Source organism: Aspergillus novofumigatus (genome assembly GCF_002847465.1).
Source record: "Aspergillus novofumigatus IBT 16806 chromosome Unknown P174scaffold_6, whole genome shotgun sequence".
In the NCBI taxonomy this organism is placed as follows: domain Eukaryota; kingdom Fungi; phylum Ascomycota; class Eurotiomycetes; order Eurotiales; family Aspergillaceae; genus Aspergillus; species Aspergillus novofumigatus.
Window position 1 is genome coordinate 1,140,848 of NW_020194279.1, and position 14,268 is coordinate 1,155,115.

At 47.4% G+C, this 14,268-nt stretch overlaps 2 protein-coding genes across 2 annotated transcripts; both read right to left on the reverse strand.

Annotated features, from left to right (window-relative positions):
- Window positions 1-79: 79 nt before the first annotated feature.
- P174DRAFT_410423 (putative DEAD/DEAH box helicase) lies at window positions 80-5,985 on the reverse strand (the record flags this gene model as incomplete). The annotated part of the gene is made up of 6 exons (XM_024824238.1): window positions 80-1,892; window positions 1,950-3,184; window positions 3,251-5,242; window positions 5,306-5,628; window positions 5,689-5,784; window positions 5,841-5,985. The coding sequence occupies 6 exons, from the start codon at window positions 5,983-5,985 to the stop codon at window positions 317-319; spliced, it is 5,367 nt and encodes a 1,788-aa protein (XP_024680305.1). The 3' UTR covers window positions 80-316.
- Window positions 5,986-6,533: 548 nt separating this feature from the next.
- Window positions 6,534-9,715, reverse strand: P174DRAFT_492277 (putative C2H2 zinc finger domain protein; the record flags this gene model as incomplete). The annotated part of the gene is made up of 4 exons (XM_024830833.1): window positions 9,201-9,715; window positions 8,269-9,134; window positions 7,110-8,239; window positions 6,534-7,045 (listed from the first exon to the last, which is right to left on the reverse strand). Exons 1-4 carry the CDS (start codon window positions 9,363-9,365, stop codon window positions 6,534-6,536), a joined length of 2,673 nt encoding a protein of 890 aa, XP_024680306.1. The 5' UTR covers window positions 9,366-9,715.
- Between the last annotated feature and the right edge of the window lie 4,553 nt (window positions 9,716-14,268).

Here is a 14,268-nt window from a genome sequence, read left to right on the forward strand (position 1 = left end):
GCTCTTGACCAAGCCAATCTCTAGCCTGGCGTTACTGGTAGGGGATGGCCGAACTCTGATTATGACAACATCTATTGCTCAAGGACATAAAGATCATCCAGCAGATGGGCCAAATTGTCACAAATCTACTCTAGCTAGAACGGATCGTCCAAACACTTCTTTTTGCTTTACTTCAAGTGCATCTCCAATACTCTAACATGTCAAAGTCGCACATGATGCTCAGAACCAACCAGACGGGTTCGATGTGGCCGCCATGAAGTTTTACTGTTTGCAACATCCATCAATAGATGACCTGAAACTTCATGTGCATATTGCCTTAAGCGAAGATAGCATGGAACTTCTCGTCGAACTGATCCTTTAACTCGCGGAAGGCATTCAGCACCTCCAACGACACCAATGAAGCTCGGTTCTCAGGCAGAATACCCGGAATCTCTGTGGTATCCTCGTCTTCGAAGGAGGAATCACTGTCGTCGCTCATACCTTCGTCCCATTTCTCCAACACATCCTCGTCAGTCGTAGCCCTGGTAGTCCCAAGTGATTGTCGCATTTGGGGAACTTGATTGTCAGTGCGTTTCGACGCGAATATTTTCTCTTCTTCATCCTCGACCGAAAGAGATGACGAAGAGTCATCGCTGGCGAACATATCTTCCGAACATGAACTCTTCAGGTCAGAATCAAGATAAACCTGCAGAGAAACAATGATCGTAGCCAGGATCAGGGAGAAGTCATTCAGCAGAAACCACGCGTCAGAACGAGAGATGAAATTGGCGACCTCAAGAGGCTCCACACATCCGTGACAGAAGAAGTCATACAGATAGGCATTCAAAGGTGCCATACCGCCATCCGGATAAACATCAAGGTGTGGTATGACACTCTCCTCGAGAAACACGCCCGACCGGACCGAATTACAGAGGTCTTTCATGCTCTTAAAATGATCATCGTGACCCGAGAGCCCAACAAAAGCTGAACGTGATTGATTCGCTCCCAGTACTCCCAGCAAGCGACTGAGCTTTTGGTCCCCACTGCCCCCGACTGGCACTTTGCTAAGCGGCAACTCACACTCGGGTTCTTTCAGGTGCTGTTCGACGAATGTCTCGACGTACGCTGTATATGTTTTGAGAATGCTCTGATTATGGGCACGAATCGCCGATACGGCATTCGGTGGCAGCGGTGGCAGCATCACGACCGAGGGAGACTTCAGCTCTTGTCTTCGGGTCAGAAGTTCCTTGTATCGATAGCCGAGAGACTTTCTTCCAAATAGATGGGCGAGCACAATCATCAACGTCCTCAGCTTCTTCTCGGTGTTCTTCCGGTGCTGCTTGCACAATTCCTCAAAGTAGCCTGCACGAAGAAGAGCATGAAATGCGAAGGCGCTATTTTCAGTGTAGTACAGATGCGCAATGCTGGAAGCCAAGCGAATTGGCTCTCCGTGTCTCCCGATGAGACCCTGGCGCCGCAGATATTCAATGGAAAAGCGGAGGTGATGGAGTACCTTGTCCTTCGACTCCACACTTCCGAAGTTAATGCGTGGCTGAGACAGCAAAGAATTGATTGCCCGTGCTGCGTATGGCGACTCCTTGGAATTATGAAGAAGGATGAACAGTCGAAGCACAAGACTGGTCGTGATAGGGAAATGGCCGTTTAGATCCGGAAGCCGTGAACTCATCAATTGATATGCCTTGTGACGGGGAATGCCATGGAAGATGACATTTCCGAGAAGATCAAATCCTCGACGCCCTGCTCGACCAGCAGCCTGACGGAAATTGAGCGCGGTCAAGAAGACGCTGTCACCACAGAAGACCACGGTCGAACACGGCATGTTGATACCCAAAGCCAGCGTTCCAGTGGCTACAACAACACGCAAGAATCCTGCGCGGAATAGCCTCTCGACGCTGTGTAAATGGTTAGCTAATATCCAATGCTCGTATCAAGGAGATCACATCTCATACCACTGGCGGTAACGACGATTCAGTCCGGCATGGTGGACGCCTACTCCCCTTTTCAGAGCTTCAAGTAGCAGAGGCTTAACCTTGCGCCCTTTCATCATTTCTATCTCCTGGTGAAGGTCTGTCCAGTCGAATTTGTGAGTATCGGCAAACGAAAATTGCTCTAGAGGCCTGTCCGGGTCAAATCTCTTGAATGGACTATTATCTTCCTCCACATCCTTTGCGGCGCTCTCAGTTTCCTCCCGAGATTGTTTAGGATTCCTCTTTTTCTTGCTTTTCTCATCGGTTTGAGCTTTCTTGGACGCAAGTTTCCTGTATTTCTCGTAGTCCGCCATCTTCTGCCTCCATGATGCACCACTCTTGTACTTGTCCTCAGCTTTGACTAGATGCTCTAGAGTCGTGATCGCGATCTTTTCGCATGTCGTCCGTGCATAGTTGAAAAGCAGAGCAGGTAGGGCATTTTGGGAGTGCAAATCCACGAGGAGTGGGAACACAGATGTGCATAGCTCGTTCTTCGTGTCTTGACGTTCGGGAACCACTAGATCACTCTGATTCTCTTCGTTGCTTTCTGAAACCTGCAATCCTTGAGCAGGTGCGAAGATATCCTCCAGGTCGCTTTGCACCATTTCAAAGGGAGAGTGACTATCTTGCATCCATATCGATAGAAGTTCCTTAAGCTGCGCCTCCCATTCATACACATCGCTCCGCCTAATGAACGGTGGAAGAGCAAGTTGTGGACTCAGAGGTTCTGGCACAGGGAAATCGACTGATGAGTACTTTACCATACATCTCCAAAGTGTATAGCAGTCTCTCGGCTCAAGGGAAAGATCCTCAGGCATTTGCCGCTGCTTACTGAGAAGGCTGGTGATTGGGTGAAGGGGGTGCAAGCCCTGAATAAATTTGGGCTCAAGGAGGCCCTTATGCCTCGATCGGGAGAGGCCTTCGAAGGGACGATCTGCCGGCATATAGAAATACTTCCGAAGGTCTGAGTAACGCTGTGTATGCTGAATCAGTTTGAGAGTCAACCCCATGTTATTCTGAGTCGATTGAAGCCAATCAGCGAACTCTGATGGATTTCCCACGGTTGCAGAAAGAGCGATGATACGACACGGAGCAAGCAATAAGAGTTGCTCCCAAACTAAGCCATCCTCGGTATGACCTATCGAGTGAATCTCATCAAAGATGATGCATTTGACTCTAGGAGCCCATGTGGTGGCGTTCGATGAGGACAAAAGCATCTTAAAGACTGCTGTCAGTCAAGAATACTATAGAGGAAGAGTTATAGCTGAGTTAGTTGCACTTACAATCTGGAGAAAGTGAGGCACTGTCACTAAGATCTGACACTTCAAAGGATCGTTTATGCGGACATCACGAGTAGAGATAGCCCAAACTGTCTGCTCAGGGCCCGGGTACCTTTTCCGAAAACGTGCATGGATCTCTGCACCGATCTGATTCACCAGCGCCTTTGTCGGAGCTACATATACCAGGACTCCAGTGTCGTCTTCCTGCAACACTTTCGACATAGCATAGAAGCTGATGAAAGTCTTTCCCGCACTGGTTGGAGCTACGACGAAGACACTATGGTTCTTGTCAAGCTCATCGAGGACATCCTTCTGCCATTTGTCCGGTTCAAAGCCCACACGGTCGTCGGGTTTTGCGCCAGTCTGGCGATCCATAAATGGCCCACAATGGAGCAGTTGAAAGGCTTGAAAGTCAAGTGGCGCACCCAGCTGGCGTGGTTTAATGCAACTGATATCGAAATGAAAACACAACTGCCGACTCGGAAGAGAGGACGACGGCGACGGTGTATCATGGATGCTGAGCTTACTGCATATGTCACGAAAGATTGAATACATTTCATGTGTCATGAAGTTGATTTTGTGCCGGAGAGTTCGAATTTGGTCCCACACATCCCTCGCTGAGGCGACGAGCTTATCCTGTTCCTGGGGGGAGGACTCTTTCTGCCACAGAGCCACAAGAAGAGTCAATAGGTATAGGCGGACCTCGGGCTCGAGGAAACCTCGCTTCCGGGTCTCCTGCCGGTCTAAGAAAGCTTTGACGTCGTCCACCTGATGATGAAGGTCCAGCATTTGCAATCCGAGGAGCTTACGTTGCCATGAATCTATCCATGACGACTCTTCTTTTTTGGCCCTTTCAACCTCCTGTTTCTCTATCAGCTGCTTTGCTTTAGACGATAATTTAGCAGCTTTCGGTTGCTTTCTGGCGACTTTTGATGACACGATCACTTGTTGTTCGAGCACGTTGCCCTTGGCGTTGGTAAGGCTGGCTGCATATTTGGTGAAGTCTCGGAATCTTTGCTGGTTCCGTCGCGCAAGATTGTTCCATTTGGTTGTTGGCTTTTGAGGAAATGTCCTGTGCTTGGAATCGAGCAAACGACGAGTATGCCAATGTGTCTTATCCTCGAAGCCTCGCTCGGGACATTCCTCCTGCGAGTTCTCGATGACTACGCGTACGCTGGCGAGATGTTGATCAAACGTTGGGTGCTCGAACGGCAACAAGGCATACTTGCTTTCCATGTCTTCATCCTCTTCATTTGTTGCGTCGTCTTCATCCGTTTCGTCATCTTGATTTTCTTCGTCTCCTTCTTCTTCCTCATCCTCCTCGTCCTCCTCATCGTCTTGGTCGTCTTCATGTTCGTCATTGAAGGCTTGCTCTTTATGCTGCAATGTCGCCGTGTACGGAAAGTTCTGAGAGAAGAATACTTCCGGACCGCCTAGTTCTTCAATCCGATTTAAGCAGCTCCAAACAGTATGCCCATCGTCACTGATGAGGCTGCTCAGGTGTGCTACTTTCTCCGCCGAGTAATACGCAGCACAAGACCTGAAAAGTCTGCCATCAAACAGGTCATGCAGATCGTCCCAGGATTTGTTTTTGTTTAAGCCCTTCCATTCGTTCGTTTGAAGCATGATCGTTGCTGCCCTGCTGAACTTTCTAACGAACTTGTTGTACATCCCCTCATTCGGTATCTCGGGCCTCGCGGTTCTTCGTTGCTGCAGAGATAATCGTTTGAGGCAAGCCAGATGCAATAGCAGGATAGCTATCATCTGTTTGGATGCTTCATTTCGATTCTGGGCCAAGAGAACTGATGCGACTGCCACAGTCAAAGTCTCCCTTCTTGTCATTGCCGAACTGACCTGATGACCGTTTGCTTCTGCAATAGAACGCAGGACTTGGGTGCATATAGATAGGTATGGTGGCACCTGGGTTTTGCGCTCCGCTTCTAATTCAATGAACGTGCGCTTGGAGGAGCTCGCTTGAATGACTCTTGTCAAAATCTATACTCGTAGTACTCTGTCAGACAGCCTCCTCTCTTACACTAACAGGGAAAAGAAACAAACCTTGCTATCACGCCACTCGATCTCATTGATGATTGCCACATCCAGCCCAAGAGTCATCATGTTACAGATAACACGAAGTGTATCATCAATGGGCCGACGTCTATTCTGCAGTACTCCATTGTGGCACATGACGAAGTAGACACTATACGTTTGGACATACTGGTGGAATTCAGGAGATCCCATAGAGAGAAACCGGTGAACTTGAAGATCAGGGTACTGATCCTGAATATGCACCTTGAGATGCTGATAGATAATCTCCCTCGCCAACTGACACTTGGAACGATCGATATTTGAGGCTGCTTGGGTAGATATCCCTTGGTTATCTGCGTCACCAATCAGTAAATATCAGTCCGCGGTCCTCTAACCAGCTGGATAATTTGTACCGTCAAAGAAAACAATGTGAAAATTGCATTTCGTCGACAAAAGCTTCGAAAGAAGACGCTCAACGTTGTAAACACCCTGCAGGAGCTGGAACCCAGCTTGAGGAGTTTGTAAGTAACACTGAACCTCGAGGTACGTGTCATAGAGAACCTACCCTTGAAGTCAAGAGCGGGATCGTCAAGACACTTGAGCACGACCGAATCTCCCTCAAGACAAAACAGCTCTTGTCCTGCGTAGTCACTCACCAGATCGAGAACCTGGGAGCTGAGACTGGCATACCAGTCTCGCATGTCGTCCATCGTGGTTGTTGCACGAAGGCCAAGTGTGTGCAGAAGGCAGACAGCTGGAGAAATAAAGGACAAAAATTTGGGGGATGAGGAAGAGGGTGGGTGGGTAGACAGGTGAAGTGAAGGAGGGGTGGTGGGTTGAGATTGTTTGCTTGCTGTAGGTGCAATAGGTCAGCAGCACAGTTCAAGGCTTATGGCACAATTTACATTTTCGCAGAAAGTCCTGATAGAGTCTTTCCCATGGTGTTATATCTTTTTATTCTGTTTCTATTACTGTATATTTGCCTACAGAGACCGTAATAGCTTAGCATGCTAATGAAAAAATAGGTGAGTAGCATCTTACAGAAAGGTCTTTGCACATAAATGACATAAGATCAGACGTAAAGTAACATGTGAGGGTATAATTTCAGAAGGAGAAGAAGGAGAAGGAGAAGAAGGAGAAGGGGAGATATAGTAGACAAGTCCGACAAGATTCCGAGGCCTGTCATGCCAATTCCTGCTCCAGGAGAAAAAGAAAAGAGCAATTCCCGTAGTCGTATGAGCATCAAAGAAGCATATCATCATTCAACCAACATTGTATTAACTGGACGGATCGGGGCCCCAGCGAACTTCATCAGAATGTGGATCAGCATGATGAAAATAAATTGAAGATCATCCCTCCCATCATTCAAATTAGGGATATCGAGTGCCGTGGAAGCGAAGCCTCCAACGATCATCCCCGCGTTACTAATCATCATACTCCATAGTTGGGAAAGTGAGAGTGTCACGTCGCGGATAGGAACATCGATGGTGAATTCAATGAGGCCAGGATAGTCTGGGGTAATCTCAGATGTGCGAGGCTTAACTGCTTTTGGTGCTTCCAGATCAATGGCATTCGCAACTGTCGTTTTGAGTTTGAGCAGCTTAACAATAACACGGAGCCTCGCCCGAAGCATGTGTGACCTTCTCCGCAATGTTACTGTTGTATCTGTGAGGTCTGGATTTGCCGAATCAAGGGCGTCATCCAGGAGCTGCATTTGGACTTCTGTCCTGAATAAGGGTAAATGCTTCCGTGCTATGCCGTCGGGGACATCTAATGTTTCTTTCCGTCAGCAGCCGCTAATGACAATGATAAGTTGAAGCATTTGGAGACTCACTATCACATTCCAAAAGGTCAAGCGCGTGCGAACCGGAAGCTATCGAAAGAGTGGCCGGTCTCCCAGTTAGTGTTATGCAAGGCTGGGTAGCCATCTCCGACATGAGTATTGCCGAACGGGTAAGGATATCATGACCGTTTAGCAAACCCCGGGCTGCCCTTGTGTTATAAGTGCCAGGACGACCGAGTGGATGACTGCTTCGACTGCACGGCAGGAGTGGCCGGTTGCCATAGCTCTCAAGCTTGGCAGTAAGGACACCCATGCAGTCGCTTTGTAAGTTATTGTGGAGGACCAACGAGGGCTTCGTCCTCTGGGAAACAGCGTAAGGAAAGATAGAGGTCGGATGAGCGGCAGGAATGATGGTCTTTGTGCATGTTATGAGCTCTTCCATTGACCCTTGCAAAAATAGTTCATTCTGAAAGACTTGTGAAGTCAAGTCCAATTCTCGACCGAGCTTCCAGGGTGGTGATAAAGATCTCCTGGGAATATATGCATGATCAGGATACCTTTCCTCATGCCAGGGGCGTGACTGGTTACTTCGCTGGCGAGCCTTGCCTGCGCAAAGGTGGCATTTTCGCTCAGCCCCATCGGAGGCTTTACAATGAGTGCAACTCTGCATGGTATGACCGCAAATCCTGCACTTTGTCTCGCAAGACTTTTCTAAATTCCGGGACTGGTTCTTTCGAGGATTTTCATCAGTTGGTCTTGGCCGTGCATTTGAGATGTGACTTCGTCCAGAACTATCCGCCGAATGCGGTGTATTTCGGGCGGCAGACAGTTGCTTGACGCTGTCCAGACTAGAATTCCTCTTGGCAGAGGCTGGTAAGCCTTCTTTTAGGGTTGAAGTTAGGGTGCGGTGATAGTCTCGTAAGCTTGTTGGACTACGGACGGGTGATAAGTGCTCGGGGCCGTCTTCATTTGGTACTGAGTTGGGACGAGTACGGGCATGAGCGTTAGTTACGAGCGGGGCGCTTTGCTCGGCTTCGTCAATAGTATCAGCAACGACACTGGCTTGTGTATTGTGTTGAGAAAGACTGGCAGCATGGAAACTGAATTGCTGGCCAATATTGCTGAAGTCATAGTCGCCTCCATCCATGTTGTCTCCTTCAAATGAAGACGACGGGGGAAGCCTGATCCATCATTACCGCTGGGACCAAACCCCTGCTGGCCGCCGAAGTCTGTCCCGTCTCCACCAGTGTTACCGCTGCCTCGTCTGCTCTGGCTCGCACTGGTGTATGCAGAACTTCCGCCAGCTAGGCGGCAGTGCTTGACGACGCACTCGAAATATCTCTTCCATGTGTTCACTTGCTTTGGACAAAGTCCACACGTTTTGGGAGGTGGGCATGGCCGGGCTAGGTTGTCGAGGCAGCCCTTGTTCAATAGAGTAAGGGCAAAAGAACCGTGTTTGACTTGCAAATGGCCGCGAAACTTGTCCCTTCTAGGTGTACTGAAGGAACATGCAGGACAGTAGTACTTGTGCTCCGCTTGGTGAGTAAGACTCACATGCCGTCGAAAGGTTCCACGAGTTCCGTACACCTTCCGATTGCCTTGACTGCAGAGCTTGCAAAGGTACCTATCTCGCGGAGAAGGTATGTTGGGAGCACCTAGGTCAAGTCTCTCCTGTATTGATGTGTCCAGCTTGCACAGGGTAGATTTAACGAAACTTCTCAAGTCGACCAGCTGGGAATAATTGAGTTCAGGCAAGGCTTGCAGTACTGATGAGTCCCACAATTGAAGATCGTTCCTAAGTTGATTTACCTTCGCAAGCGGACTGTGGGCAGCGTCTTGCGGTTCCGACGGCATTTGCACGGGCCCTGCATCGAGAGATCCGATAGTTGGCCATTGACCAGCCCAGTCGCCTTGTGACAGCGGAACTTCCGGTGGAACCAAATTGCCGTCAGTCAAGTCAAGTGCCTCAAAGTTGTAGTTGGTTCCTGTCTCATGGCCGGACAACTGGGCTGGCGCCCCTGTACTGCCGATACTGGACGGAGACACCGGAGCGAAGAATGGAGTTTGGCTATGAGTCTTGCCAAAGTGTTAGCCAGCAGTTTTAATATACCGACAAAATACACTTGTAGGTGGTTGACTCACAAAAGACATGTCGAGGGTCGGAGCTGGAGCTAAATGGCCTCCCAGTGTCTGGACGGGAGGGCCAGCGTAACGGACGGCACGCCAGATGACATTGGAGCCGGTGTACATATCGTCTTGCTCGTAACTAAAGTCATTAATGATATGACCATTGTTCAGAGGATCCATGATAACGAATGTTTCAACAGAAGTTCAATAAATTGACAAAAGACAGGATGCTAGGATGTCGACGAAATAGAAACAAAATTGTACAAAGACACACAAGAGACAGACGCAGAATTTAGAAAAACGAGTTTCGGCTGAAAGACCTGGCATACAGTTTGTCAAAAGCAACGGTTTTAACGATAGGCAAACATCACGATGAGTAAAAAAAGAGTGTCACTAAGCGCTGGTAAAAGAGTAAGATGATGCCCGCAAGGACAGAATGTTTTACTTCGAAGACACTGGGGAAATGAACTGGGAACGATGGTGAGAAAGAGAGAAATTTGGGAAATGTCATCTTTAAGAGGGATGATCAAGTACTCGTCCTCCTTTACCTGGGTGAAGTAGGTACCCACGGGGCTGCTATGGGAAAGTTAGTAAGGTACAGCCTACCATGCCTGCCTGATTTTCCTCCATGCACCTTAGCTTCAACACCTGTAGGGGATGAATAAGCCCATAATAACTTAAGTAGCTTGGAACAGGTACATTAACATCTTCTTGCTTGGACTCAGGTTTGCAAATCTTGGCAGAGAAAATTCGCTGAGCACCTTAGGCGGAGAACAGTGTGTTCGAAGGATGTTGACACTTCACAGCGGAAGCTAGAGATCAGACTTCTCGCCGAGGTCCACAGGATGAATTATCCTAATAGAAGTGCTTGGTGGAGCTTGATGTCAAGCGTCTGCCCAGAACATGTATGTCACTTGGCTCTGGAAGAATTGTATCTGGGGAATGCAATGGATGGCTTTGCATCACTCCCTGGAAGTACTATACCGTATTTTACTAGTAAGGGCGAATTGATACGTATCAAATTCAGATTATTTAGGCGATCTGAGGTACTCGCACTGCCAATGTCCGGCACAGGGTACTTCATTTATGGCGCGAAGGATCAGCTGTGATGTCTTTATTTCCAAAGAGTACTTGAAATACAAGCGGAGCCTCAAATCTCAATCACCTCGTCATTCACATTTGCCCCTCCCTAGAATCTATTGTAAATCTTTGCAACATCCAGCAATGAATATCTATATTGCAGGTCAAAGAGCCCCTAGATACATGCTTCTTGATCCGTTTACTATTTCTGTCTAGCCATGGTGCAGCATGATTTTTGTTCTTAAGCAAGTGTTGGTGTAACAAACTATGATGACATACGGCTACAGGCTGAGCTAGGAGGACTGGGGTTGGGCATTATTCGGCATGGTGACAAAACTCGGCTTCGAGTGTGGCTGAGGATGCGGGGTGACAGTAATTAATAAGGGAAACATTGTGTTGAATGGATCTTTGCAATGGAAAAATTTATTTTCCAACCTTAAGTGCAGATGATCATTGTTCAATATGGTTCCTACCTAGGTAGCCAACAAGACGGCAAGAATTCTTATTACGGTTAAGATTAGGTACCTTAATGCCCCAAAAGAGTTAAAGGGACAAAAAGTACATAGGCTCAACGTCAGCGACGTGGTCACACTGTCAACCTAGCTTGGTCAGAAAACTTCTTGGCTCGTACCTTCCATAGCTACCTAGTATCTACCTTACTCGCTAAGATTGTTCGCTTCTTGCTGAGCTCTCTGACGAGTTAGAGTAAAGGGATTTAGAACTCAGCAACTGGATGGCTGATAAGTTACCTTGTAAATTGCATACATCAGCTGCGCGACTTCCGAACGCCAATCTTTTCTTGACCTACGTATCAAAGTAGGTAGCTACTGAGTACTTTGCAAGCATAACTACCTTACTAAGTAGAAAGCCATTTGTATGCATTACACAATAATGATCATGTTACGTCTGATCGACTGTTGATATTCTTTTTTTCTCGTTACCTTGCTTCGCAGCCCTTCCTCAGTGGTTGTTTGAGGCTGGCTGAGTTCACCTCTGTCTTCAAAAGTGAAGCGAAAACATGGAATGGAAATTGCGGAAGTGATAGAAGTGGAGACATCGATGGTGGATCATGGAACTCTGGGCCGGGCCCTGCGCGGGACAGTTCCCCCCGTCTTCCAAGGAACCAAGACAATCTAGATTCCACCCGTGGACACATACACAACAGTTAAAGTACCTACGAGATTGAAGTGAATAGATGCGCCTGATCACGACTCTCGAAGCTGGAATTCGATAATAATGGGAGCCAAGTGGCACTTCCAATTCCGGACTATGGTGTAATCATCCTGATCATCTGGACAGTACAGCTGGCGAACAGACCCGCAAATATTCTGAGGTCTAGAAAAAGGTGGACAATTTCGACGATTTCTTTGTTGTACATCGTCGAATGAATCCACCTATGACACGCCAACATTCTCCGTATTGTTTCGCACTAGCCACTCGTCAGCCACACGAAGATGGCGCAGCACTATTATGGCTTTTTCGAGGCACACTCCTCACTCCTCAGGCAAAGCGACCTCTCATTGTAGCATTGAATCATAAAAGCGCTTTAGACAGAAAGTCAATTTTGTTGAGCGATGCCTCTTTCGTAAGGGACTGCTAAATTTTGATTTCAACCGGGCTGGTAAATCGTCTAAATCGCTCACCGGGTCAAGCCTACGAAGGATCTTCTAGGCATATGCTCTCTCTGCTGAGAATACCTTGGCAGCAGGCCATGCGCTTCCAAGGCTCCGACGGAGCTAAGAGACAGATAGTGACACTGGGCAAATTCTCACACCCCGTCATCTATCAACAACTCATCGTCGCTACGGGTACAGCAGACTCAAATGTCCGCAACAGATTCTATCACGTAAATGGTTTGTCTCGAGGTCTGAGGATCGAGAAGCTGAAACATCTGTGCCACTGCTGGATTTGCTGCCTAACGTTCAAACAATTAGTAATGTAATGACTCACAAGCGCAGTTGGCGCAGTAGCCATAATGTTGCTGAGAAGAATTACTGAAGTGAAGGTTCTCCAGATCATTATTACTACTGAATACTGTTATGATTTTCGGTTGGTGGCGGAGAAAAGAAATCATGATTTGCGGGGAGCATTAAACATCATCTAGAACATGTTGTGCAGATTTTGGGGCATTCGACTTCCCCTACTGGCGCTGAAATTCTCGTTCGAACCTGACGGTCCAGAACCAAGGATTAACCTGGACTTTGGCCACGTTCAGTTATCCAACTACGTACTCTCAACGTTGGGACAATAGACTTGATGATTACGGGGTTGAATGCTTTTGCTTTTTCCTTTGTCTTTTGTGGTTGATCACCTCCTTTGCGTGATTTCATTATTATAAAAGAATTGTTCAATTGGCTTAGGAGTGAAACAGGAAGTTCATACAGAGAAAAGCTACTGAAAAATTAGAGAAACAGCAGCAAACTCCTTCATACCTATCTTTAAACAGGTCTAAAGATGAATGGTACAAGGAACCACTGTTTCCGGGCAATATCTTGTATATAGAAAATAGATCAAAACCTTTTTTTTTTTTAAAAAAAAGAAAGAAGGAATAATAAGAGCCATCATTAAGGTACATTGTGGGCCAAGCGCCAACCTAAATTCACGGTCCCACCTCACTCCGAGTATGTAGCCTCTGTTCTTCTCCATATTCCATGGATGCCTAGGGCTCTCTCGTTACTAAAGCTCAAAAGCCGACTTTCAGAAATCCTCGAAATTATAGAATAAGCGTCACGAGAAAAGGAGAAGTATATCTGTATGAGAGAAAGGAAGCAAAAGAGATTAGTCACTGAAATGATAATCTAACCGAAAGGCGAACTACATATCTGACCCCCAGGATTACGCTTTCCGAGGAGAAGGAGTTCCCTACACCGACTATACGTCTAAATGCGGCACTATGGGTAATTATTTACTTAGGCTTTTCTTTGAGTCAAACTGCCCAAAGCATTTTTGGGCGTGAGACAACCTCGCTAGGGGCGGTGCAAGGCTGGATGGACACAAGGACCAAGAGACGCAAGAGATGGACTATAGATCTCGGGACGACCTGCAGAACTCCAATAGATGTCTGACTAGGTTGAGAGCGAAAGATAGATTGCGGTGTGCGTTTCTGGGTGAGACAAGGTACTGTGACATATATTATCATTGTCGGATGAGAGATCCTTCGACGATAGTTTCGTGATCTACGCAGCCTGACTCGTCAGGCAACGGCTGACCTGACTCTAAGCCAGTCTACAATGGTCAAGGTGCAGCAAATAAGCTAGCTTGGGATAGGTATCTCGGTGAAGTATAGGTTGGAGGAGGACTTATGTCAGTCAAAGTATCTTTTGGGAAGTTGGTGTATAAGAAACGACAGCAACTAGGGGCTGATAAATAATATCTAAAATGCTTTTGGTCTCTGCCACTCAAATACAAAGCAGTCTAATCAAACAAACAGAAGACCTACTAGATGCAATAGAAAGGAGAAGACCCGATGTCAGTATACAAGAAGGCTGGAAAGCTAGATCAAAATGGCGGCTTTTGGTTTCGCTTTTGTTGCATCGTGACTGGCGACCAAGGGTCTGCTTTTGGAGACTGATCCAGCATAGCTCGCAGCATTGGAGCAGCTTTATCATTGCTTTGATATTGCAAAGGTGACAATGGATTTCTGGCGCCGGGAGACCGAAGAATGCCTTGAGGAGCTGTGGTGATATCATACCGATGTGTCCAGGAGCCGATATGGAGAAGGTCCATCTGTTGCTGAGCGGCGTAAGACATTTGGTTTCTTGAAGAAACCCCAGTTAGCCTGAGAAGGCTGAAAGGGAAAAGGTCCTCGAACTGAGAGGTAGAGTTTGAAAAGAACTGGGACTGACTACCTTGGATTGGTCGACATTGGGATAATCATACACGACAGAGACAGGAATCGGGTAGGGTCGGCTGCAGCAGGAGGATAAGAGAATTCAATACCGGTGAGCTCTTTCTCAGTAAATAGTGTGTATCGCAGCGAAGAGTCCTGTTAGAGTGCTATAGC